This window comes from Podarcis cretensis, assembly GCF_951804945.1.
Source record: "Podarcis cretensis genome assembly, chromosome: 9".
NCBI lineage: Eukaryota > Metazoa > Chordata > Lepidosauria > Squamata > Lacertidae > Podarcis > Podarcis cretensis.
Window position 1 is genome coordinate 30,676,080 of NC_137178.1, and position 24,238 is coordinate 30,700,317.

General features: G+C 43.0%; 2 protein-coding genes across 7 annotated transcripts in view; both read left to right on the forward strand.

Annotated features, from left to right (window-relative positions):
• Nucleotides 1–8,876, forward strand: part of AFG2A (AFG2 AAA ATPase homolog A) — a 178,897-nt gene extending 170,021 nt beyond the window's left edge. For both annotated transcript variants that reach the window (XM_079990510.1, XM_079990509.1), the window contains exon 16: nucleotides 6,041–8,876. In XM_079990510.1, coding sequence (XP_079846636.1) covers nucleotides 6,041–6,217 — 177 coding nt within the window. In that variant the 3' untranslated portion in view covers nucleotides 6,218–8,876. The remainder of the gene's footprint in view (nucleotides 1–6,040) is intronic.
• Nucleotides 8,877–15,312: 6,436 nt separating this feature from the next.
• SPRY1 (sprouty RTK signaling antagonist 1) lies at nucleotides 15,313–23,305 on the forward strand. 5 transcript variants are annotated; one of them, XM_079990524.1, is made up of 3 exons: nucleotides 15,313–15,472; nucleotides 16,052–16,851; nucleotides 21,004–23,305. In XM_079990524.1, the coding sequence occupies exon 3, from the start codon at nucleotides 21,059–21,061 to the stop codon at nucleotides 22,019–22,021; it is 963 nt and encodes a 320-aa protein (XP_079846650.1). In that variant the 5' UTR covers nucleotides 15,313–15,472; nucleotides 16,052–16,851; nucleotides 21,004–21,058; the 3' UTR covers nucleotides 22,022–23,305. The 5 variants fall into 5 exon arrangements, with proteins under 5 accessions (XP_079846650.1, XP_079846651.1, XP_079846653.1 ...); XM_079990525.1 differs by lacking the exon at nucleotides 16,052–16,851; XM_079990527.1 differs by lacking the exons at nucleotides 15,313–15,472; nucleotides 16,052–16,851 and adding an exon at nucleotides 18,264–18,282.
• Nucleotides 23,306–24,238: the final 933 nt, after the last annotated feature.

Consider the following 24,238-nt stretch of genomic DNA (forward strand, 5'->3'; position numbering starts at 1 on the left):
TAACCATACTTGGTTCCTGCATTGTTTCAAAATACGGTTTGCCTTCTAGTCTGTCATCTTTTCAGCTTACCTTTGACTCTATCAGTCATCATCTTCTTGAACTGTGCTGACCACAGCTGACAAGTATTTCCCAGTGAGGTCCTTTGAGTGCTGAGAAATATGACCCTATGATTTGCCAAGTCTTGAAAGTGATACCCCACTACATACAGTACACACAATAGCTTATATATCCAGGTATATAAATGTGCCTGTACTAGAGATAACACAAGGGTATTAAAGTGAATATGTGGATTAATTTGTAGAGGTAATTATTACGAAGATAGGTTCCAGAAATGAAACTTAGTTTCATTCTGAAGTGCATGTATGCAGTTATGTTCCACAAATACAGCTGAAACTAGCACTTGGCAGGGCATGTTGTTTAAAAATATTCCATCCCAGCATGTGCAAACTTGTTTTTGTTACAGAATTCTTTTGTTAAAGGTGCAGTCCTGCCATGCCTTTGCCAGAATGATGGGATCTGTATCAAATCAGTATGTTTTGGAAAGCAGCTGCATTTAGAGCTTGTAGTTACAAATGTTAAATTGGAATTTACATTTAATATATTGCTTGGAAAGGTTTCATGTATAGTTGAAAAATCACAAGCAGAAGAAAAGGAACATACCCTGTGGGTGTTAATTCTTATCAGAATGGTTGAGAATGAGCATGATCTTTCTAAAAGACCCTTTATGCAGTGTACAAGGATTTGGCATAACCCCATAAAAAGCCTAACACAAATAATCTCCTCTGTTTATTGCATGGTCCATGTGTTAATTCTGGGAACACAGTTCATCTGTCTCTCATTTACTGGGTCTGTGCAAACACATGACAACTAGATAAGCATCAGTAGAGATAAACAAGTATCATGTGGATATTTGATAAGCATACATATCGACACAAAACGGATCTTATTTTTATAAAGTACATGTGATATTTGCAAAAGCTGTAAACTTAAGTTCATATGACAATATTCTCCCAGAGTCACTTAGCCTTCAGTTGTGGCTCTAGGGCATAAATTACTACTATTTTGTTGAGAATTTCAGTATTTCTTCAAAGCTGGTATGGAGTTCTGAGATCCTATATGTGTGTTTTCCTCTAGGCTTAATAATTTAATACGTTCAGTAAGATCAAATAGAAGGGCTCAGTTTTGACATACGGCTATTCATTGGCCTCCCCTTTGCTCCTGACCTCTCATGGAGGAGACACATGAAGAAGGGGCCCGGATTATGATTGCAGGGTCTGGGTTGGTTCATATGGAGCAAGAAGGTCCTTGGAGTGCTGCTGTGCTCAGCTGTTTAAGACCTTATAGGTCATAACCAGCACTTTGAATTGGGCCTGCAAATTAATTGGCAGCCAGTGTAGTCGAGGAAGAATTGGTGTTACATGCTCGAAGCATCTTGCCCAGGTGAGCAACCTAGCCACTGAATTCTGCAGCAGCTGAAATTTCCAAACCATCTTCAGAGACAGCCCCATGTAAAACGTGTTGCAGTAATCTAACCTAGAAGTTACCAGAGCACAGACAACAGAAGTATTGCTGTCCATATAGGGCCACAGCTGGGCCACCAGCTGAAGTGGATGGAAGGCACTCCATGCCACTGAGGCCACCTGAGCCTCAAGCAATAGCAATGAATCCAGAAGAATCCCCATGTCTCATATCCGTTTCTTCAGAGGGAGTGTAACCCCATCAAGAGCAGGCCACCTTATATCCATTCAGTCTAGGGAACCACCGATTAGCAATGCTTCAGTCTTATCTGGCTTGAGTTTCAGTATTATTGAATGAAAGAAGACTGAAGCTAGAGCAGGCTTTTTAAAACTATGGTTATATGGAGTTTCTTAGCTGGATCTAGGAGAGATATCTTAAGTAACAAATTATGATTTTTGACCTCCTAATTCCTTGTCCAGAGAAACCATGGCAGCCTTAAACTTCCTCTCCTTTATGTTGACTTTTTTTATTCAGGGTCGGATTTGGGGTTTATTTGTGATGAGGGCTTATTTGTGATGTAAGCAGGTGCATACGACTGATTTAGTAAGAGTCAGTCACAGAAAAGACTTGAGTTGGGGGGTACCTTTTCAGATTGGACCCGTGGGGTTTCATCATTGTTTGAAAGGTCTAATTCTGAAGCCTTTTCACGGTCCTTCATGCTGAGTGGGAAAGCTGATGTTCCCACTCTCTAATCCTACTTTTAGACGTGCTTAGGAGTGTGTGTGCGGCAAGCTAGCCCGCACTCTTGCAGGTAGTCGTCATCCGGGAAAGCTCCACAATTTGCACTATTCACAAACCACCACAGGATGCCAATCTGCTCCAGGTCCCTAATCCCTTTCTCACACGGTCTGTTGTAACCATCTGGGGGGGGGGGGGGGATGACAAGCTTGAATGAAAGGGAAAGGAAAATGCAACACAATGTAAGAGACGGGCTTATCGGGCTGCCAGTCGCTGCACATACAATCTGCACCAGCTGCAGCCCAATTAAATTCAATAGTTCACAGGTGTTCCCGGCAGAGGATGCATTAACCAAGCCACTCTTAAAAAATACCTAAGACTTTAAACACAGAAGCTCATTTCTCCCCACTACCACCCTGCCCGCCCCGTCTCTCGATATTCTTTAAAGTTTTTTTGGGAGCACTTCAAATACAAAGAAGCTGAAAAGGACTTTCAGCCCTTTGGAAAAAAGTTAGTGCTTAAAACCACAATGGGCCTGACTCAAGCAAGCTGAATCAGCTATTCATCTCATCTGATTCATCCTGGCAGATGAATTGTTAGGTTATCAGTCCATGGCTTCAGGAGTATAATAATTGATACCTGAGAGTATTTTTCACCTAGGAAGCTGAAAATGATCGACATAATTAGAACCCCCTCTCTAAATATTACTATTGGTCTCTATTCTGTGTGTTCTTTTTTACTCATTAGTAACTTTAGAAAATAATTTGAGGTCAAAACATCTTGGGTGTCTTCTAAGCCTCACTAAAATAAATGACAAATTTCCCACTGATACATATATAAACTAGGGCTATACTACTATTGCATGGATGTGTGATGCACCCTGTTCATGTGGCATTTTTGCTGGGACATGTTAGTCCTGTTGAAATGTCAAGTGTCAATTATTCTCGTTCTGTGTGTGCGCACATGCGCACACACAGATTGTTATTGCAAAACATGCCCAGGAATAAGATAGGCATTAATAACATATTCTTATTATCAGATCTTGCCATTTAAAGCAAGTATCACCACTGTTGCGTTTTCCCTTCTCCGAAATAGTTGACTGGCTGAATCCTAATAGACAGGATTGCTGATTCTTGAAATAAACCATTCTGGCACCTGAATAGAGCCCAACAGCAGGGCTCAATATGCTGCTTAGGGTTGGCATCCCATTTTTAATGGGCAAAATTCACAGAAGATGCTCATCTAAGAAGCACATTTAATGATTGTGTGCAAAGTTCCTGTCACCAACCATTGTATACATAAACTTAATATTACTGGAGACGTAAGCATTTTGAAGACATTCCAGGAAAAAAATTACCCATTTTACAGCTGAGGCTTAGCTTGTGTCAAAGATAGTCAGGTAATACACAACATCGAGAGCTGAAAATGCATGTTGAGGGATCACTAGTGATCCAAGCTACAGTCTGTAGATGAGCAAATAGTAAGCACTTCAGAAATTGAACATGCAGGAAGCAGCGCCTTTGCTCTCTGCCTGCATGCTGACATGTGGGATGTGACTGTCTTGAGACAGACAGGCAGACATTGCGTCTCACCCACATGTATACACACCACTCACTGCTGACCCTGACATGGGATGGCTGCTGCTAGCTGGCCGCAACCGCCTCTTTATCAGGGCAACAAGCTGTGGGAAGTAGGCTTGCTGAACTGCATGAATGACCTGGCTGGGAATTTTAGAGGTTAAAAGTCTTGCTTGAGCCTGCATGTTCTGCCTGCATTCTGCAGTGCTGAGCCTCCACCACTGCAAGTGCTAAGCCATGAGCTGCTGCATGTCATCCACAGTACTTTGGGTTAGTGTGCATGATAGAGTGTATAGGAGTACAAATGTCTCCTCTCTTCACTGCTGTCTGCATTTCTATTCTATTCTATTCTATTCTATTCTATTCTATTCTATTCGATTCGATTCGATTCGATTCGATTCGATTCGATTCTATTCCAAGGGCATAGTTAGTTCCCATTCTATCCCTCTTGAGCATCTTGCTCTACATGTGAGATTCATCTATTACCTAGCCTCATTTGCATCTTCTCCAGTGAAGGCCACACTGGATCAGTCTCTCAGAAATAATCCAAATACTTCAATGCTTGATATGTATGTGTCATTGTTACTCAAATGCCCCTGCTTAGATTGCTGGACAGACCTCCATCACCCCGTTACGGATGCTCTGAGACTGGATGCAGTGTTGCAACACTGTGTACCTCCTGTTCTCAGTTTCCGGGAGTTCCAAAGTTTTGATTATCAGTTTTTCTTATAACACTGCTTACGTAATCCAGGGGTAGTCAACCTTTTTATACCTACCGCCCACTAATGCATCTTTCTTGATAGTAGAATTTCCTTACCGCCCACCAGTGCTCTATGGAAGGAGGATTTCGCTTGTGCCATAGAACCCCCTACCTCCCACCTAGAATGCTGAAACGCCCACTAGTGGGCGGTAGGGGCCAGGTTGACAACTCCTGACGTAATCACTGGAAACATGAAGTACGTAGCAGAAAAGCTGGTCGTGAGTGTTCTTCATGTGACGTTTGAATTCATGTGACCAATAGAAGAATATATTGCTCACACACAGTTCTGATTTTTGATGTTCATGTTCATTTTGAGTTGTAAATGCAATGGCATGAATAAGACTTTCTGTGAAAGGTTTGCCTTTTGGTGTCAAAAAAACAAGTGAGCAAACAAGGAAAACATATCAAGGTACTCAATGTGTTACTTGAGAAATTATCAGGCTTTGTGGGGTGTTTTCTGAGTTTAGGAGCTAATAAGCATGGGTTCCTGTGGCTGTGCTCCCTCCGTTAACTTGCATACATAGACTTTAACCTGTGAGATGGCAATGTGTTGTGATTCTTTTTTCTTTTTTGCTTTAACGTCTTCACTGTGCTCTAAAGCATTAAAATGCAGAACAGCAGAGCACTGATCAGAACTAACAGCAATATTGTAGTAACTTGACAAAGATGTCCAAATCCATGCTTTTTCTTCTTCTTCTCTGAAGGCATGCTAAACACATGCTAAATCCCCTAAAAAGCTACTAAAAGACTTTGGCAGCCATTAGTCCTGCATGGGTGGTGGAAGTCTTTTCAGCAAGTGAACAAACAAGGAAAATATACTGAATGGCTGACAAATGCATTTCAGCTGGCTCTTTCATTTAGACACACAAGGGTGCAGTCAATATCAATCACTGTTTTCCCTCTTACACTGAAAATCGTGGTCCCCCTGTTCATTCCTCAAGCGCTTTTCACCACAGTAATGTGTCTTTAGAATGACATTAACATGAGGCTGTTTCCGCTGTCTGAAGTCCAGGGAGCTTAAAAACCCATCTCAGGCTTTAAGATATTAGTAGTCTTCTTTTCCACACTTTTCCTTCCTTCCTGCTTCTCTTTTTGAATTGTATGCTTTTCCTTCCCCCTTCCCTCCACCTTTTTTTTTTAAAGTTACAGTATGAGACAAGAAAGCAGTCACAAATGATTTGATAGTCTTTCTCTCGTTTCTGGAATGCTTACTGAATTGTTTGCCATCAGTTGGTGTATTTTTAATTGAGCATCTGCCATATACATATTTTATTTATATAAGAGGGCAGTGTATGCTGCAATAACAAACATGAGAACGTAAATGTGTTGTTGGTGGATTTTGCCAGGCTTGGAACAATTTTTTGCAGAGGCTTCCATGGATACTCAAGAAAATTATGAATGTGGCCTTCTGTTTCATTCTGCGTCTGTCCTCTGCCACCAGTCCTCAGCAGATAAAATGTTCCAGCAATAAATCTTGTTATTTAAATACATATATTTCCTTTTCAGATAACTGCGGTTTGTAGGGAAGCTGCGCTTCTTGCTCTTCAGGAAGATATACAAGCAAAATGCATTATGGGACGGCATTTCCAACAAGCCTTAGCTATTGTGACTCCTCGAATTCCAGATTCTCTGCAGAAGTTCTATGACGGCTATCATCAACAGAGTGGGCTACATTCACTTTGAGAAACTGATTTATTTAACAATTGTACATTGTATAATGCAGTGTTTCCCAACCTTGGGCCTCCAGCTGTTTTTGGACTACAACTCCCATCATCCCTAGCTAGCAAGACCAGTGGTCAGGGATGATGTGAATTGTAGTTCAAAAACAGCTGGAGGCCTAAGGTTGGGAAACACTGGTATAATGTGACTTCATGGGCTCTTTTATAAGCTGAATAGCTGTAATCCAATAATGTATGGAGGTTCCCCTTCTCTGCTTTAGAACTAACACAAATAATTTAAAGCAGAGTTTGGGGGAACTTGAATTCAGGTGCCATATGTGGTACTCTGTGCCTTTCTTCTGTGTCCCAGAAATTTCCCTGTCCACTCCCCACAGATAGGTAGATAAAGAGACCTACCTGACCTAACCTTGCTCAGGGACACACAAGTTTGGGCAGGTTATCCAAAAGGATGCTCCATAGCCAGGCTAAGGACCCTAAACTCTTCATAGCTGGCCTCCAAAGACTGAGGGTGCTCATCAGATCTCTTTAAACCCCCTTTAATTCCCACACCTTCCTGCTGCAGAAGCAGCATGAACCTCAGTTTAGTCCCACTGCAGAGCGGTCTGGTGTTATAATAATAATATTATTATTTATTCCCTCAGCCACTCTGGGCAGCTCACAGAACATACTAAAACATCAAACATTAAAAACTTCCCAATACAGGACACGCCACACTGACTCCTCGTCTTCTGTCCATGTGGCCCAACCACAACAAGTGTTTTTTGGCAATAGTGTTGCACATGCCAGGGACGTGGAATTATCCTGGTGCTTGATGTGATCTCTGGTCCTTCCTTCTGGTTTAACCATAGAACCTGACTGCCCTTTTCTCCTGGCTCCCAGTTCCTACTCCTTTACTCTCTCAAGACCACTTCCCACAGCCCACCCTTAACAAAAGGGAAGAGGAAGTCAGATTTTTTCAGGACCCTACTTCCATGAGAGGTGTTCAAATAAGCCAACACTGTTTCTGGGTGTAACTTGTCACGAAGCCCAATGCGCTTCCTGAACACGAAACTCAGGAAAGATGTTTATGCACTCATACTTGCCAGAGCACGTGCGTGCTTAGAGAGACTTCCTAGTTTGTTGCTGCCACTCCTTAAGATGGCCCAGCAGGCTTTACACGACTCACTAATTTGTCAGGTTTGCTGGCACACTTCCCTCCTCTTCTTTTTTCGTTCTCTCCCACATGCTGGTCCTGCTCAGATGGCTATTTTGGATTTATTACTCATCCTGGGCCTTAAGTATCTACATTCTAATCAGGTCTATTTCAGGTACCAACTGTTGTACCCAAATTAGGAAAAATCTGGGCAACAGAGTGAGTCACTCAATAGAGACATTGCATTTGGCAAAGATTGCTAGGCCTTTTTCTTCCAAATTCCTGTTGTGAAACTTGATAACCTGAAATGTACCTGGCTTGAGTTGGAGCAGTGGTGGAAAGTGCAGGAGGCATCATGCCTGCCCTTAAGTAAAAAAACAATCATACCTGAGTTGCTGCTGCCAAAATTTTAATCATAATTTTATAACATTTCCATCTATGGGAATTCATATCAGAGTTGTGTGTGTGCGCGTGCTGTTCTTTACATTTTATCTTGCAGTTTACCTTCATTCATTCCATCTTAAAACTTGTATATCATTTCCCCCCCACCAAAGTGCAATAAAAGCAGAGTTCCCTGAAATTCCATTTTCTACAAAACTATTTAAGAGTTATGTGGGCCATATCAGCAACTTCCATCAAAGGAAGACTGAACAGTGCTCTGCACATCCTTAAAACCAGTTCCGGATGGTTGGAGGATTTGGGGTTTATGCAGGGGGGAAGAGAGGAGGGGGCAGTCATCCCATTGCTCCTGCAAAACGCTGCTCATGCAGCATATGATACAGCCTTTTGTCTCCTTTCCAGCACTTTCACCATATGCTGATGCTGTAATCTTACCCACAGCCTGGAAGTTAAGCCTGTTGGAAACAGTGAAATATATTTCCAACTAAACATGCATAGGATTCATAAGTCATTTCCAGGGACATCTTCCCAATGTATATACAACATTTAGTTGCAAAATTGTTCATCTAATTCCACCCCCACCACACAACAGGTAATTTATTCATCTGAAATGTTTCAGCACCACTTCCACCACATACCTTGGAAAGTTCAATATTCTCTCCAAGATTGGAATAGTGGCTACGGGGGTGGGGGTGGGGATTCCATGGATACATTTGAACATATAACCTTGGACAGCACTCAAAATACTTCCTTTAAGCAAAACAAAGATGACCCTATCGGACCAAAGATGACAGACCAGAACGGATGTAAGTGTTCTTAGGAGCTTCGTAAGGGTGAAGACAGAAATGGATGTGGTTTGAATGCCCATTTCACTGCCCTGAAAGCAAATGGAGCAATTATGTGTTCAAACCACTTCCACCATGCTGAAAACATTTCATCTGTCTTCACCCTCATCCTAAATTGCATTTCCCCCCATTAAAAGACATTGAGCTACTGTTCCAAATATGACGATGGAGCGTCTAACGCTGGATTTATTTTAAAGAAGTAAAAGGAAAAACCCAAAGGCACTGTTTCAATGTACCCTAATCTTGCTTTTGTGTAATTAATAAATACTAATTTAGAAACTGCTAAACTATTCTCCTTTTCTTTTCTTTTTTATGCCTGGAGGTAGGTTGGATTTTTCAACTTTCTAATTCCAAAGATGAGGGGTGCTAAAATTTTATAACATGACTTGGGAATTCAAAATATATTTTGGTTAAATTAGTATAATTTAGTTTTGCTTCGTAAGAAAAATGTGTGTAAAATGGCATAGAAATAATTAAAAATTATTGCCAAGTACTCACAGTTGTTTGTTTGTATGTATGTATGTATGTATGTATGTATGTATGTATTTAGCATTACCTGGCATTTTCAGAAGATAAAATTATTTGGTTTTCTGAAAGCAGCTTATATGCTTTATAATCAAAGGTAGATCATCAACCTAAATGTTGTCCAATCACAAAAATAATAGCAGTTTTGAATTCCTCACACATATTTTTAAGATCGCTTGCTGGAGAAATTTGCAAGAATTTAGTTTCACCCCCTAAAAAGACTGAAATAATCTTGATGCATTTGCCCAATTGAATTTGCCAGACTGGTTAATTGTGTTCTTACACTATCTTTCTGTGTGTTCCTTTGGTATAAAAGAACCACAATCCCAAAGTAATATTTCAAAATGCCATTTTGTTTTGATGTTTGCTTATTGTAGTTTTGAAACCACTGCCAAAACAGTGGTGCACTTTTACATATTCTCGGTATTGGAGATACTGTCACAAGCTTGTAGCATGTCATTTTTCTGGACTGAGCTTAGAGGCACAAGCCTGATAATATGTGTTGCATTTATGTCACTTAGGAGAAATATTGCTTAAACTGATTGATTTGCTTTGAGCAACACTCAAACAACTAGTTATCACCGTCTGATTCTATTCAAGGCTTTCACTATGTGCATTTTTGTGTGAAAGCTGCTTTTACTGAGAGAAAATGCACAGTAGTAACTGGTTAGACTTTTAACTACAAAGGAGTGTTTTATTTTCCTGAGAGATTAATAGTAGGTCAGAATCAGCTGGTAGTGCCAAGTGCCTCGATAACACAATTGACCACAGAAAGCTTTGTTAAGCCCCGCCCTGCCTTCTCATTTCCCAGAAAGAATTGGAAGACAACACAAGTGCTGGGGTGATTTTTATTTTTGCACCAATTTTGCAAGACATTGATTATGATGAGCATAAATCTCTAAAACAGGAGGATCCCCCCCCTTATTATCATGAATGGAAAGAAATTAGCAAGGAAGAGAGGGATAGATTAAGGAAGGGATGGAGGGTGTTTATGGGTATATTGTCATCAGGAGAAAAATCCTATATAGCCCACCTTCAGCATTCAGATCTACAAAATGCTGTGGGATCTTTTAACTTCTTTGACCACAATATTACCATTGTGAGGCTAAATCCTTGGTGCAGTAAATTATTTCCCAACTATTAAAAAAAAGAAGGAAGGTTTACCTCTAGGTAGTTACTTTTTTCAGCAAAAGGGAAGGGGCAGTTTCAGATGTCTGTTTTTCCATGGTGGTCTCACTTGAAGCTTCAGGTTACAGCTGAACTTTTTGTAAATAAATGGCATGAACAGTTAGGTTTTGATAGACATTATAGGAATATTAACTGGCAAATGAAGTACATAATCAGAATTCTTCTTTGGTTAGATAAAAGCATACAGACTTCTCTGGCTGATTTGGGCACTTTTGCTGTGCGAGGGAGACAAGTCAGATTTCTTACACCCACCTAGTTTTCCATTGCTTCCTCTCTGTGCGTCCATGTGTAATGCAAAATTAGAAGCCCAGCAATATCCATAGCTGTAGCAGCTGCAGAAGGGTCAGATGGAGGGAGAGCTTTCTGTATGAGTGTGAGAGGAACTGTACGTCTCTGTATGTTCCTTGCCTGTGTGTATAAAGAGACTGTGTTTCTTTGTGCGTGCATGCAAATGCATTGTAAACTTTTTCTAGATGCACAACTACGTGATCATATAATGTATTTTTGGGCGAACCTGCTTCTCATATTTATGAGTTCTCCTTTTCATGAGTCAAGATCTGTATATTCATTCTAGGAACTGCTTCAACAAAGAAGGGTTAATAAGGTTCTAAAATACTACCAGTGGTAGTTTCCGCCAGATGTGCATGTTCCCACATTGCCCTTGTGTTGATCAACTGACAGATGTGCTTATGGCAATGAATCCCTATTTACAGCAATTAGCAACTCATTTACCCTGCACATCATACACATGGAAGGAATGGAAAAAACCAGTCATGAGACTGCCCTCAGCTTGAACGTTCTCCCCCTTGCTTCCAAATCCTTGTAAGATTTTCTGCCTTCCAGGAGTTAACTGCAAATTCAAATTTCATTAGTGATAAGAATGCCATTCATAGAACAAGTCAATTGTTCTAGATTCCTGTATTTGCTATTTGTGAATCCCAGTCCATGAATAATATTGGTAAGTATTTGTCTTGACTAACATGAATTAGGCAATCCAGTAAAGCTTTCTCCATATATATATATTGCATTAATGAGCTTTAAACCAATCCTTTGTGACTGCCATATGGTTAATATGGTACATGGCAACTGTCTCTTTCAGATCCCATGAAAAATGCTGAGGCCTTGTTCCCTGAGGGCTATGCCTAAAAGCAAGAAATGCAATTGCCTATTCGGCGCTACGTTGATTTGGCCACATGTGTTCAAACAATAAAAAATCATCATGTCCCACTTTCTGTGGCACCAAAAGGGCAGAATCTTCAATGTATACTACATGTTTATGCACAATTAAAGCATCATACACACATGCTGAGGCTGAGGGGTTTGTCGGCGCTGTTGTTAGGACAGTTCTGATGTCACTGCTTTGCTATCAAGAATGGTGAGGGGACAAGAATTAGTAAGGGCTAGAGACTGTCGTCTGGAAAGAAGGAACTAAGCAGATTGGGACAAGCAGGATAGAAAGGGAAGTAGCATTTGCTCACCCATGTTTTTATTGTATTTGTATGAATCATGTTTATCTTACACCATCCTGGAATCCAATGGACAAAGTGCAGTTTAGAAATAATTTAAATAAACAAACCATTCTTCAAGCTTGAAGCTGTGGCAACAGGTGCTTCCAGATGCAGGTTTATTGTGGACTTCATGCGTGCAGGTGTTTTGTACTGTCATAGAATGTTGTCGTCATCAAAATGCTTTTTATTCCAGATTTCCTTTTACTGGGAAAAACCTCTAAGCAAAAAGGATCCATTATCTATCCACACATCCACTGCTGTTTTGAAAACTCATTAGCACAATTTTGGGTTTTTGGAGGGGAGGAGGCTGTCACATGTGTGGTGATGTTTCATTGGGTGGTTCCTATTGCTGCATGCCAACTTCCACTTGCTTTTTACCTGAGCGTAACCTAGCAGCGTGCCCATTTCCACATGCTGCACATTGAGCACATGTTGGGATTTCATCAACGTAGTTCAGCAGTGCTGTTCTGTGAAGATTTCAACACATGTGGGGAATTACCTTGGAGCAGGCTTCCTCAACCTTGGCCCTCCAGATGTTTTGGGCCTACAACTCCCATGATCCCTAGCTACCAGGACCAGTGGTCAGGGATTGTGGGAATTGTAGTCTCAAAACATATGGAGGGCCACGTTTGAGGAAGCCTGCCTTCGACACTAATCACAGTGCATAAATCAGAATGGTGATAACAACTGCCCAAAGATCTCATCGGAAGTGATAGCTATCAGAATTGTGGAATAGCAAATTATCAGTCTTGCACAATACCTCTATAGTAATACTTAAATTTTTAATGGAAATGAACGTAATGAGGGGCTGTTAATGTGTGCTATAGTGCTCTTCCTGTGGGGAAAAATTACTTTAAAGGTGTGTGTGTGCACAGGTGCAGAAACACCTGCACACATGCTCTGAATGGTAAAATGTAGCAGGGGGTGGAAGAGGAGTAACTGAGGAGAGGGGCTAGAAAAGAGCATGGAAATATTTCATCATGGACCGCCCACTGTTGTGGATGGGAAACAGCAGAATGCTAACTATGAAAAAGTGTGTGGAGGGCCATGTGTCAATCATGCACACAGAAAAATGTGATGTGAGTGACCAGTTTGCAAGAAAAAGCACCTGTCTGGACTTGCCCACAGAAAACAGCCTTGGTTTTCTATCCCTGATTAATAAATTTATTATATCACCATCAGACGAGGACTTGTTCCAAGAGCAGCTTCCTGTGCTATTGGCTGAGCCCTTTGTCATTGAGTCAGAAGCACATGAAGGAGAATTCTGTGGATTGTGGCACCTACAATGAACAGGCTAACCTTCTGTTGGCTGTTTGGATTAGTAAAGAGTAGCAGAAGGATTGGCAAATTTGGGGTGTGCCAAAATAGCAAACCTGATTCTCTCTACAGACAGACGCACAGCACTGAGGTACCCTTGAGATTTTGCTCAACTGACAGTGACATATTACACCACCTAAAGGATAATGGACATTCCAGTTCTAAGAGATGCAGGGCATGGTATAAGAGTCCGTAAACTGATTTGTTCCAGACAGCCTCATTAGAAAGATCCCAGGTCTTCACTAGCGAATGGACAATATAAACATACACAAAGCAATCTATTTAAATTAGTGCAAAGCTCTCCCACTTCCTTTGATAATTTACTCCACACCCAGGGAGTGGCTTCTGCTTGAGGAAAAATGGGCAAGATTTCTACCTCGGTTGTTTTTGAAGTGATGTGCTATTTATCAGTCATGATAGATTTCCTCTGGTGCCTTTATCAACTATAATTAGAGCAGCCACCTTTCATCATTCTCCCAGAGAATACAAGTACAGTCAAATCTACAGTCCTTAAACGTGTCACAAATTTCCATAGCCCTAGAAAGTGTGACCCCTGACTTTGGTAGTAGCAGCAGCAGCAGCACAATTACTGTATTTTGGAAAGTTGCTTGTCCGTCTGTCCTCTATGCACTCAATAATCTCTTGTAATATCACCACCCAATTGGGAATGACATTTCCCAGGATGGAAGAGCCAGATTTTGTCTATGTTTGGATACCATTGAATCCCATATTGAATCAAGATAGTGGACCAAAACATTCCAAACTATGCTAATACGGAGGAGCAGGTTTTGGTCTATGACCGTATACTGTTGGGCACCATTTTGAATCAAGTTGGCAGACTGAACCATTCCAAACTGAACTGATTTGGACACCTTTGAAGATATTGTCACCCAATTTGGCATGTCAGTTCTGAAGATTGAGCAGCAACTTTGGGTCTGTGTTTGGATGCCATTTTGAATGAAGATGGTTCACTGAACTGTTCCAAACTGCAAGCATTTAGACCCCTCTTAAGACTGAATCCACCATCTTGATTCAAAATTATATCTTTTGAAACTGTGTTGATATCAATCAAATTTGACAGGAAGCTAATAGGGCTGGGCTTGATTTTTATTGAAGTTGAGAGGGATTGCTAGTTGTTTATGACAGGCTCAAGACATTTTGCTATCTGGGTAGAAGAACAAGATGGTGCTTATTCCTATTATATATCTAGAAGCTGGACAGGTAATTTACTTTTACCTCAGCTATTTTTTTTTTACTGCATTTGTGAGCAGCAAATTTTATTTGACTAAATCTAATTCTGTATTACACAACTGTACAATTCCAGGGCATGAAATAAAGTTAATAAATAAAATAAGCACTGTCATGCAAAGCATTCATGAGTCAAAATTATATTTGCATAATTTAATTGGACTTACATTTATTGTTTAAATAAAAGGATAAATTTTGATCCTTTACCTTAAGGTTAGGATTAAATGTCAATAAGTCTGCATGCACATTTACTAGGGAATATAGTGCAGCTTACTTCTGAGTAAACATGCACATGATTGTTCTATAAGAGCACAATCTCTGTAAACCACTTGGGGACCGTTGTAGTTAAGGAGTAGATAAAGTGTTTAAATAAAATAAATAAATAAATTGCATGTTCTTTCTAGGTAAATTAATTTGAAAGAATGAATCACAATAATTAAGGCTGCAATCCTATACCTAGTTACCTGGATTTAAATGTGCCTCAACTCAATGGGGTACATTTCTTAATATACGCGTGTATGCTCTGTTGACCGAAAGGGTGAACAGCCCCCCCCCCCACTCGTGAGTACACGGAGGTCATTGGAATGAGAAAAAAAAACCTGTTTGGGGTGAAGTCATCTTAATAGGTACTTTAGGACTTGCGTTTGCGTTTTGTACCCATAAACCTTCCAGAGTCTGTGAATGACTAACGCCATAGGGGAAGACCGTCTGCGTCGCTTTTTTCGCGGTATGCAAAAGAAACTCAGAAGGCTGGTAAACAAACACTGGTAAACGCATGAATGAATGGGAAAGAATAAGCAAGACGTATAAACGTGGGGGGGGGGGGGGAGGAAGAGAGAGAAATCCAGCCCAGGTTTTCCCGTCCGCTTCCTGAGTGACAGATTGACATCATTGGAGGCGTGACGCGAGGCTGAGGTGGGGGCTCGGCGCTGCAAGGCTGCCGTGCAGTTTGGCTCATTCTGAAACAGCAACGCGAAAGCGCAGAGCAGTTGGCGAAGGGATAGCAGCAGGCGGCGGCAACAACGGCAGGCGTCCTTGGATTTACCTCCAGCTGCCGCGATTGGGCTTTGCAAAAGGACTCTGAACCTGTTCGTTCGGTAAGCGTGATCTGGAGGGTTCCCCCCCCCTTTTTTTTGCGCGAGGCATTTCGGAAGTAGCTCAGGTGCTGCTGGGTGCCCGTGCATATCGGCTGAGCTTAGGCGGACGACTCGCGCGCAGCCCACCGCTCGCTTAAAAAGCGCTTTCGAAAACACGTCCTCGTATCATTTCACTGCGATCTGGTGTCCGATGCAGCGACTTAAATGCGTTGTGCACTGCGAGCCTTCCGAGTAGCCTCGAGCGAAGAAGACGCGGCAATCCGCAGTCCCCCACCCCGCCCCATGCAAGGGGATCGTTTGCTCCTCGTGCAAAGATCGCGTGCATGCGTGCGTACCCTCGATTTGCGGGGTCTGTCCCCCGTCCCGCCCCGCCATGCTGGTGGTGTAGCAAGACTGTCAACCAGTCTGTATCAGCAAGCACATGGCAGCTTTTGCAGAATCCATTGCCTTCCTCCCCCTTTCCCTTACATATGGAATTCACTCTTCTCGTGCCTGCAGTGCTTTCTTTTCTTAACTCCTTGCTCAGATCGTGTGTTTTTTTAAAAAATATATTATTATTTTTTATTGTTATTCTCCCAGGCGTTCCCGTTGCACGTTCTCTTCTCTCTCCCTCTCCCCGGCTAGCCTAAGAGGAGAGGGGAGCTGCGGGCGAAGGACCATGTGGTGAAAAAGAGCTCGGAGTCGAGGAAGCAGTTGGACTCGCTCGCCTGCACGCGCGCTTTACTTGGGAGGGGAAATCGTGCGCCTCCGAAGGAGAGAGGGAGGGGGAGAAAGAAAGAGAGAGAGAGGGAAAAAAAGGGGGAAGAAAGCTCCAACTTGGAGGAAAGCAGGAGGGAACCGGCGGGGCAGCCGCAGCAGCAGCAGCAGCAAGCTCGCTTTGCAAACACTCTTCGCTCCCACCTCCTCCGCTGCTTCCAGGCGACCCTCTCCAAGCTGCGCGCCTTTGCATTGCTGCAGAGCGAGCGACAGCCGTTGCAAAAGCAGCTCGGTCTCCTTTTTTACCTGGCAGCCGGAGAGCCCCTCCAGCCTCCACCCCCCTCCCGCACCGGATCGCCTGTCGCTGCTCCTGGGAGAAAAGCCTGCTCGGCTCATGGACGACCAGCTCGAGGAGGGGCGCGTGTAGGGCACCCCCTTGAATGTGCGTGCTTCGGCTGGAGAGGTGTTTGGCGGGCCGGCGAGGCGGATTTCCTTGCGCGCGAGGGCGTCGCGGCCGCTCCGTAGCCTCGGCAGCAGGAAAGGCGGGCGCCGAAGAAGCGGGTCTCGGGGGCCACCAGCGAGGATTGCGGCGCCTGGGCGCGTGGAGACTTGCCGGAGCCCTGCTGCCCTATGGATCTAACCTAGCAGGGCAGTGCTTTCGCGCGGATCGGCCCTTGGAAGACGTAAGTTTGCGCCCGTCCTCTTCTGCCTCCACTTCGCAAAATGGATCTTGCCGCCGCCGCCGCCGCCGCCTGGTTTCGCACCGGGGGAGCCCGAGGGGTTAGCAGGTGCCCTGCTGGCTCCTCTTCCCCTCGCGGTGGGGTGGGGTGGGGGGCTGGCGGCGGCGGCCAAAGCTGTTTCCCACATGACGCACGTCCTCTTTCCCCAGGCGCTGGGGGGGGGGGCGGCGGCGCTCGGGTGGCTTTCTGCTGAACGGCAACGCGCGCAGGCGAGATTTCTGAACTTGTTGCTGCGGGCAAGGAATAAGCTCGGACTCTGCGGAAAGCCCGGAGGGGACGATGACACGGGTGGATCAAAGCAGGGGAGAGGGGGGAGGACCGACCTCGGCTGCCAGGTGCTTCTGGCGGGAGAACTAGCTAATGCACTTCCTCAAAACCTCTGGCTTAAGGTGCGAGACCCCGTGTGTGCGGGTTGTTGTTTTTTACATGCATTCCCCCACCGAGGCAGCTGGCACATCCATTCATTTCCATGGGTGTTCGTTGCAATGACATGAAACCTATTTGACATTATCTGCGGGCTTGTTGACACCGAAAGAAGTGATCAGTGTGTGGCTTGGGTGACTTGAATTATGGCTGCATTGTCTAACTCGAGTACTGTGTAGGCATGGGTTGGAATTTATGCTTGGTTTTGAATCCCACGTGATCAACACTCATTTGCACCTTCGCTTAGTGCGCAGAGGGGGTAGATTCCACCTGGGGTTGCTTGCCCATTCTCAAGTTGTTTAATGTGGATTAGGTGCCTCTTAACATCCTGTATCTGGAGGGAGCTCTGGTGCATCTTTGCCAGTGCAGGTTCATGGGAGTTTTCAGGGATCTGTGTGTGAAATAGTTATTTTTATTTTAGATATAAAACTACAAATAATAAGGATATATATAAAGGTCTGAGGTCTAGCGCACTTGCAAGGCAGAGATGGTCTCTCTTAATGTGCTAGAGGCAGGTGGAAATTCCGGCCATCCTTATTATTTGTAGTTTTTTCAGCAAGCGTTCAAAAATATTGTTTGTGGTAGCTGCAACTGGTGGTTGGAGCGTAGTGAGATGATTCCTTTCCCTATTGCTCTTGCTTCGTGGTGTGAGTGTGCGTTTCATTGAACGTAGTCGGCAAGGCAGGGATTTCCCCTTTTGAGTCTGAGTGAGATTTTAGCAGGTCAGTAGAAAGGCGTGGAGGCTGCAAGGAGGAAATGGTGGGTAAGACAAAGATAAAAAGGCTTCCCCCGTCCTTCCACTCCGCCTCCTCAGAAAGCACCAGGGGGGAGAGGGGGAAAAATCCCTGCATGCTCAAACTAGCACACACAACTTTCGTATTGGTCTTGAAAGGTAGAGGAGAAAGGAGTGTGCAGTGCAGCTTTAAGTACTGGAAAGTCCGTCCCCCTGAGGTAATGGTAACCTCAGCCATTTCCCCTCCTCCTGCAAATGGGTGGGTGGGGAGGCTGGGGGAAATAATCCCTTGTTTTCATTCATAACTTTTTCCTCTTCCTCTCTATCAGCTCTGCATTCATCGCCTCCGCTGAGATCGGGTTGCAGAGTGGGCAGTGCTGCCCTTGGTGCTTTCTCATTTTTTCTTTGAGAGTCCATTCAGGGCTGAGTTTTTACAGCATTTCTCTCTCCTCCCCCCCCCCCTTTCAAATGGGAAGTCTGCTGTTAGAAGGCTGCTGATAGAAACGCAGGGCTGATGCCTTACAAGGAAGCCTTTTATGGGTGGGGAGTTAAGAATACTAGATAGATAGATAGATAGATAGATAGATAGATAGATAGATAGATGATAGATAGATAGATAGATAGTCAGACTGCAGCCCTGTGTATACTTTACCTGGGTGTAAGCCCTATGGAACACAGTAACATTTACTCCCTTGTAGCCATTGGATTGTACTGAACTGCTGCTTGTGTTGTCTGCATCCTGCCTTTATATTTTGTTGGGATAATTAAGGCTGCAATCCTAAACTCGCTTGTTCTGAAGTAAGGCTCCAAGAACACTTTGGGATTTGCTTAGGAAGAAATACTGATAGGATACCTGGCTGGTTTTTTGTGTGTGACTTTTGTAAACAATTCTATCCCACCCTCCTCCTAAGAAGCTCTGTAGCAGTTCCCACCCTACATTTTAACATCCCAAGAACCCCAGTCTGGTTCAAAGAATGGCTCAAAGCTACTGACTCTTAAAAAAGGACAACAATAGAAAGAATTCTCTTGTGCTCTTTATAAAAGCCTATGAAAAGGAGAACTTGTATGAGGTAGATAAGGTGTGATTGAGTTGAGCAGAGCTCTTTGTCTTGCACTCTCTACACCTTGAACAGGTGATAGGTGGGGTGGGGTGAACCTGAGCCGTCCCTTGCTTCCCCCTCCCCACATGTTCTGATTAAAGAAACTTTTGCTTCCCTCTTTAAAATTACTGCATGATTTCTTTTGGGGTGTTTTTAAAATGTCTTAGAAAAGAACACAGGTGGGGAGATATTGTGGTCCTTCAGCTGTGAGGCAGTACAGTTTTCATGACATTTGCTGTTGGAAACCAAATGTTGGTTACTTCCTTACTTCCTTTTGTCTAATTACTGAATGACAGATCCACATTTATTTATAAACACCACTATTATTTTGATCAGGGGGTCAGAATAGATGGCATTTAAGGTTCTATATTGGAGGCCCACCTTAATCAACCTCCATAAAGGAATGGAAGCAGTATCTTAAAACTAAGGCATCTGGTGTGTGCAGCGCTTAAGCATGTGAGCTGCTATCTGGCTCAAATTTTCCGCACTTATGAACTCCTTCAGGAGACTCAGTCTTTGCTGCATTATGCCTAAAATGGACTGACCTCGCATGCTGGTATGATCTGTAAAACGGCTGCTAAAATACCCAGTGTGTTACATAGAACTAAATGTAACATTACATTAACCCTTTGTTTGGTTCAGGGGAGGAATGTGCGGGAAATTTTTCAAATCAAGTGATTCACTCTTTTTGAAACAATATTTTGAACAGCAAATTGTCACTTAAAAAAAAAGGCTTCCCCAGAAATTAACAGATGACCACTTCAGTAGCGTCTTGCAATAGTGGTCCCAAGATGGTTCAAACAAAAAAACACATTTATGTCTTATCTGGTCTCATATACGCCATTTTGAATCCTGTCTAACTATTCCTCCCCCCCTCTTATTTTGTGCAGCTGATAACATACTTTTCACTTACAAGTGAAGGTGCACATAATCTTCCCAAACAACTGATTAAATGCCATACTTTATTTGTCTTATCTTTTCTGCTGCAACCCTTTCCTGCCTCCACCTCCTCCTCTCACACCCTGCCTTATGGTCCAAGAATACTTGGAAGCCTATTGTGTAACAGGATGTTTACATCTGGTGTTTTGCTTTAATGAGCGTGCTAGATTGTTTTGATTTTTAAAAAATTTTTTTGGAAAGAGATATTTACTCCCAGAAAAGAAAAAAAATTCTTCACATGCTTTCCCCATTGCTAATATGCTTCAGGCGTCATGGAATAGCAGTTAAAAAGGCAGCTATGCTGAATTTGAGTTTAGAATCAGGCTTGGTATTGGAATGTGGCTTTGACAGCGAAAACGGGCAAGAACTTCTTACAGGTCCTGCAGTTTGGGGGCATGAATGTGATTCTGTAATGTGGCTTTGAAGCACATTTTATGTTGCAGTCAGTGGTTAGACATAAGGGGGAATGTACCTGAAGTAGCTTCAGCTATGTTTGATGTAGCATGAAATAACTATAAGAATAAAATGTGCATGCGCTCATAACTTCACGCTTGGAAAGAAAAGCTATGCAAACATGAAAGATTTTTGTTTCGTTCCTTAAACTGTAAGTTAATCTTCGGTGTGCTTTATTTACAATATCTACTCTCATATAACACATACGTATTTGTTTTAAACTGCTATGTGCCCTTTTACTCGAGGCCAGTGTAATTCCATCCCTGGGATATTGTTAATAGGTAGTTAGGCCAATTTGTGGCTTGCTGTAAAATGTTTTTATTTGTTTGGGTGGTGTATTTTATTTTTTGCTGCTTCTGTGTGTGTGTGTGTGTGTGTGTGTGTTTTCGTTTTAGGAGAAGCAGTCTCCCTTTTCAACTCCTGTTTTTCTCTCTGCCTCTCTCTTAGGATTTCCGATGCATGCCAGGTTCCTGGTGAATGCCAGAAGTAGAGATCACGACAGATGGAGTCCCAAGGTCAGCATGGAAGTGGCAGTTCATTAGTGGTCCTTCAGCAGCCTTCTTTGGACAGCCGGCAAAGGGTGGACTATGAGAGAGAGCTTCAGCCCCCCACGATCTTGTCTCTAGACCAGATCAAGACTATCAGGGGCAGCAACGAATACACGGAGGGCCCATCTGTGGTGAAGAAGTCTGCCCCACGGACAGCTCCCAGGCAAGAGAAGCACGAAAGGACTCATGAAAACATACCGATTAATGTGAATAATAATTACGAGCACCGGCCCAGCCACCCGGGGCACGCGCTGCACCAACACAATGCCAGGGCTCCAGTGCTCAGCAGGTCAACCAGCACCGGCAGTGCAGCCAGTTCTGGAAGTAACAGCAGCGCTTCTTCGGAGCAGGGCTTGCTCCTGAGGTCGCCCCCGTGCAGGCCAGGGCCGGGCCACAGATTGGAAAGGCCCATCTGGACGCAGCCCAAGCCATCGTCTCTGGTCGTGGAGGACCTGAAGAGTCCTTTGAAAGAGGACCTGGCCCAGCACAAGTTTATCTGTGAACAGTGCGGGAAGTGCAAGTGTGGGGAGTGCACAGCCCCCAGGGCCTTGCCCTCTTGCCTGGCCTGCAACCGGCAGTGCTTGTGCTCTGCGGAGAGCATGGTGGAATACAGCACCTGCATGTGCCTGGTCAAAGGGATCTTCTACCACTGTTCCAACGACGATGAAGGGGACTCCTACGCAGATAATCCTTGCTCTTGTTCCCAGTCGCATTGCTGGACTAGGTACTTGTGCATGGGAGCCATGGCCTTGGTTTTGCCTTGCCTGCTCTGCTATCCTCCGGCAAAAGGATGCCTGAAACTGTGCAGAGGGTGTTACGACCGGATCAATCGCCCAGGTTGCAGGTGCAAGAACTCCAACACAGTATATTGTAAGCTGGAAAGTTGCCCCTCGAGGGGTCAAGGCAAGCCCTCCTGATTTATGGGGGCGCGGGGAAAGGTTGAGTTCCTCAGACTGTCGTTCAGGTTGTGGCTGGCTTTTCTGTCTTTGCCCCCCCTTCCCCCTTATCTTTTTTTCCTTACTTACATGCACAAATGATCCTCCTCTCACACCATAGCTTCTCTCAGCAAAAGGCAAATATGGGATTCCTCCCCCCCCTTGGTCTTTGGGTAAGTGTAGCCCATGTACTTGCACCTAATCTCCCAATATGGCAAGTCGTCTTCAGGTTTGTGAGTAATCCATTCCTGAAAGAAGTAATGAGGGAATTGGGTTTTTCTGAAGCCGCCTGCTCTGCAAGCAACTTTCCAAAGATGCTGTTTTTGTTTGTCCTCTATAACAATTTTAAAATGATTTTTAGTGGCTTCCAAGTGATTATTTCAAAGTATTTGTGTGTGTGTGAAAGAACTGAATTATGAAGCTTTAAAGAAAAGAAAGCATTTTTTTTTAAATAGTTGGGTTAAAACTTAGCAAACCTAGTCCTGCTGTCTTTATGGATTGCAGCCATCCTGGCTTTTGCTCCCATCTCAACAGTTCTTTTAGAATTTCGTGATCCATATGGCAAAGCCTTATCTAGCTTGGATTTCCAACACACCCAAACACATACACACACCATCTTCACTAGAAATGCTATGAGAATATTGTGATGCTCTAGCTTAGATTCCTTGAATTGCAGGGGTTGGACTAGATAACCCTTCGGGTCCCTTCCAACTCTACAATTCTATGACTACAGCTTTCTTCATTGGTTTCTATACCTTTCAGATTTGTACAAGGTCCTAAGTTTTCACTCCCCCCCCCTTTTTCCTCTTCTTTTGATGCTAAAGTTGTTGATTTCTGCACATCTGAGTAATACTCTTCAGGTATCATACAGTTTTAAGTTGTGTAAACATTCTTGGATCTCTTAACACTTCTATTATTTCTGTGGTTTAATGACATTTAACTCTACTCTGTGCTCGATAACTTTAATCCTCTGTTTTTATTGCCTTAGCCACAAATTGTGGTGCTTTTTGTATATTTTATGTAAAAACACAAAGTTGAATTCTGACTATTTTTAAGACAAAGGTCTGTTAAAACTTTTTTATTGTAAAGAATATTTATTATGTGAATTTCTATTATTTTATGATATTTATTACAAAAGACTGTTCCAAAAATGTACTCCTGTCTGAATATAACAAAATACCAATACTTAACGAAAATAAGGATGACACGAAGAAAGTACATATGTTAAACTATAATGCAGAAAATATAATAATTAATGAAAACGTCTCTTGGGTTCTTTATTTTTTAATATAACAATAAGTTGTTAATAGCAGTATTAGTAAGTAAGAGTACTGCTGCTTTTATTTTCCATTTTTTTCATGACTGTGAAACCACTGCTAGTATTCTAGTTTTATTTAATCACTTTTTTTAAAAAAATCAGAAACGTTTTTAACTCTTGAGATATTTCACAGCATTCATATATTTTGTTTGGGGTGGAGAACATGTGGACCCCAAATGATGTTTCTGTGGACTCCTTACAAATTCTTGCATTGTCTTTAAAAGTTTGTAGTCCTCATGGCTCCAAGTGTGAAAATGGGATCGCAAAAATTGCCCTATGTCTGTGAAGGACCATCGTGATTCAGCCCCCCACCCCCCAAAAAAGTTTGACTTAACCTACAGGCCATAAGTGTACTACAAAATAAGAACAGCTTCCGAACCAATCACAATTTGGCATCTGCAGATGACTTGTATCCATCCCACTCATTGCTATTTACAAGACAGGTGGGCAACCAGTGACCCCCAGATGATGTTGGACTACAACTCCCATCATCCTTGACCATTGGCTGGGACTGATAGGAGGAGGGGAGTCCAACAGCTTATGGAGAACCACAGGTTACCCACCCCTGTTTTCAAAATGACTTACGGCGCTGAATCTTTTCTACTGTTTATTGGTATGGCAACTGGAGTCTTCTGTTTCACTTCCTCAGAAGGCATTATGGAAACTTCCATTTACCATCAGCAGTATAAGTGCTTTCTTTTTCTGAAATGCCAATCGTGCCATTTTAGCAGCAACATGTTAGTTGGTGGAATTGCGTATCAGCTGAAGAAAATGCATCTATTTTCAAGTTTGCATCTGAATAAAAAATTAAGAATCAGAATAACAAAAGTACTTTGTGTTAATAAAGTCCAGTAGTTGAAGGAGCTTCTGGGCTTCCCTAA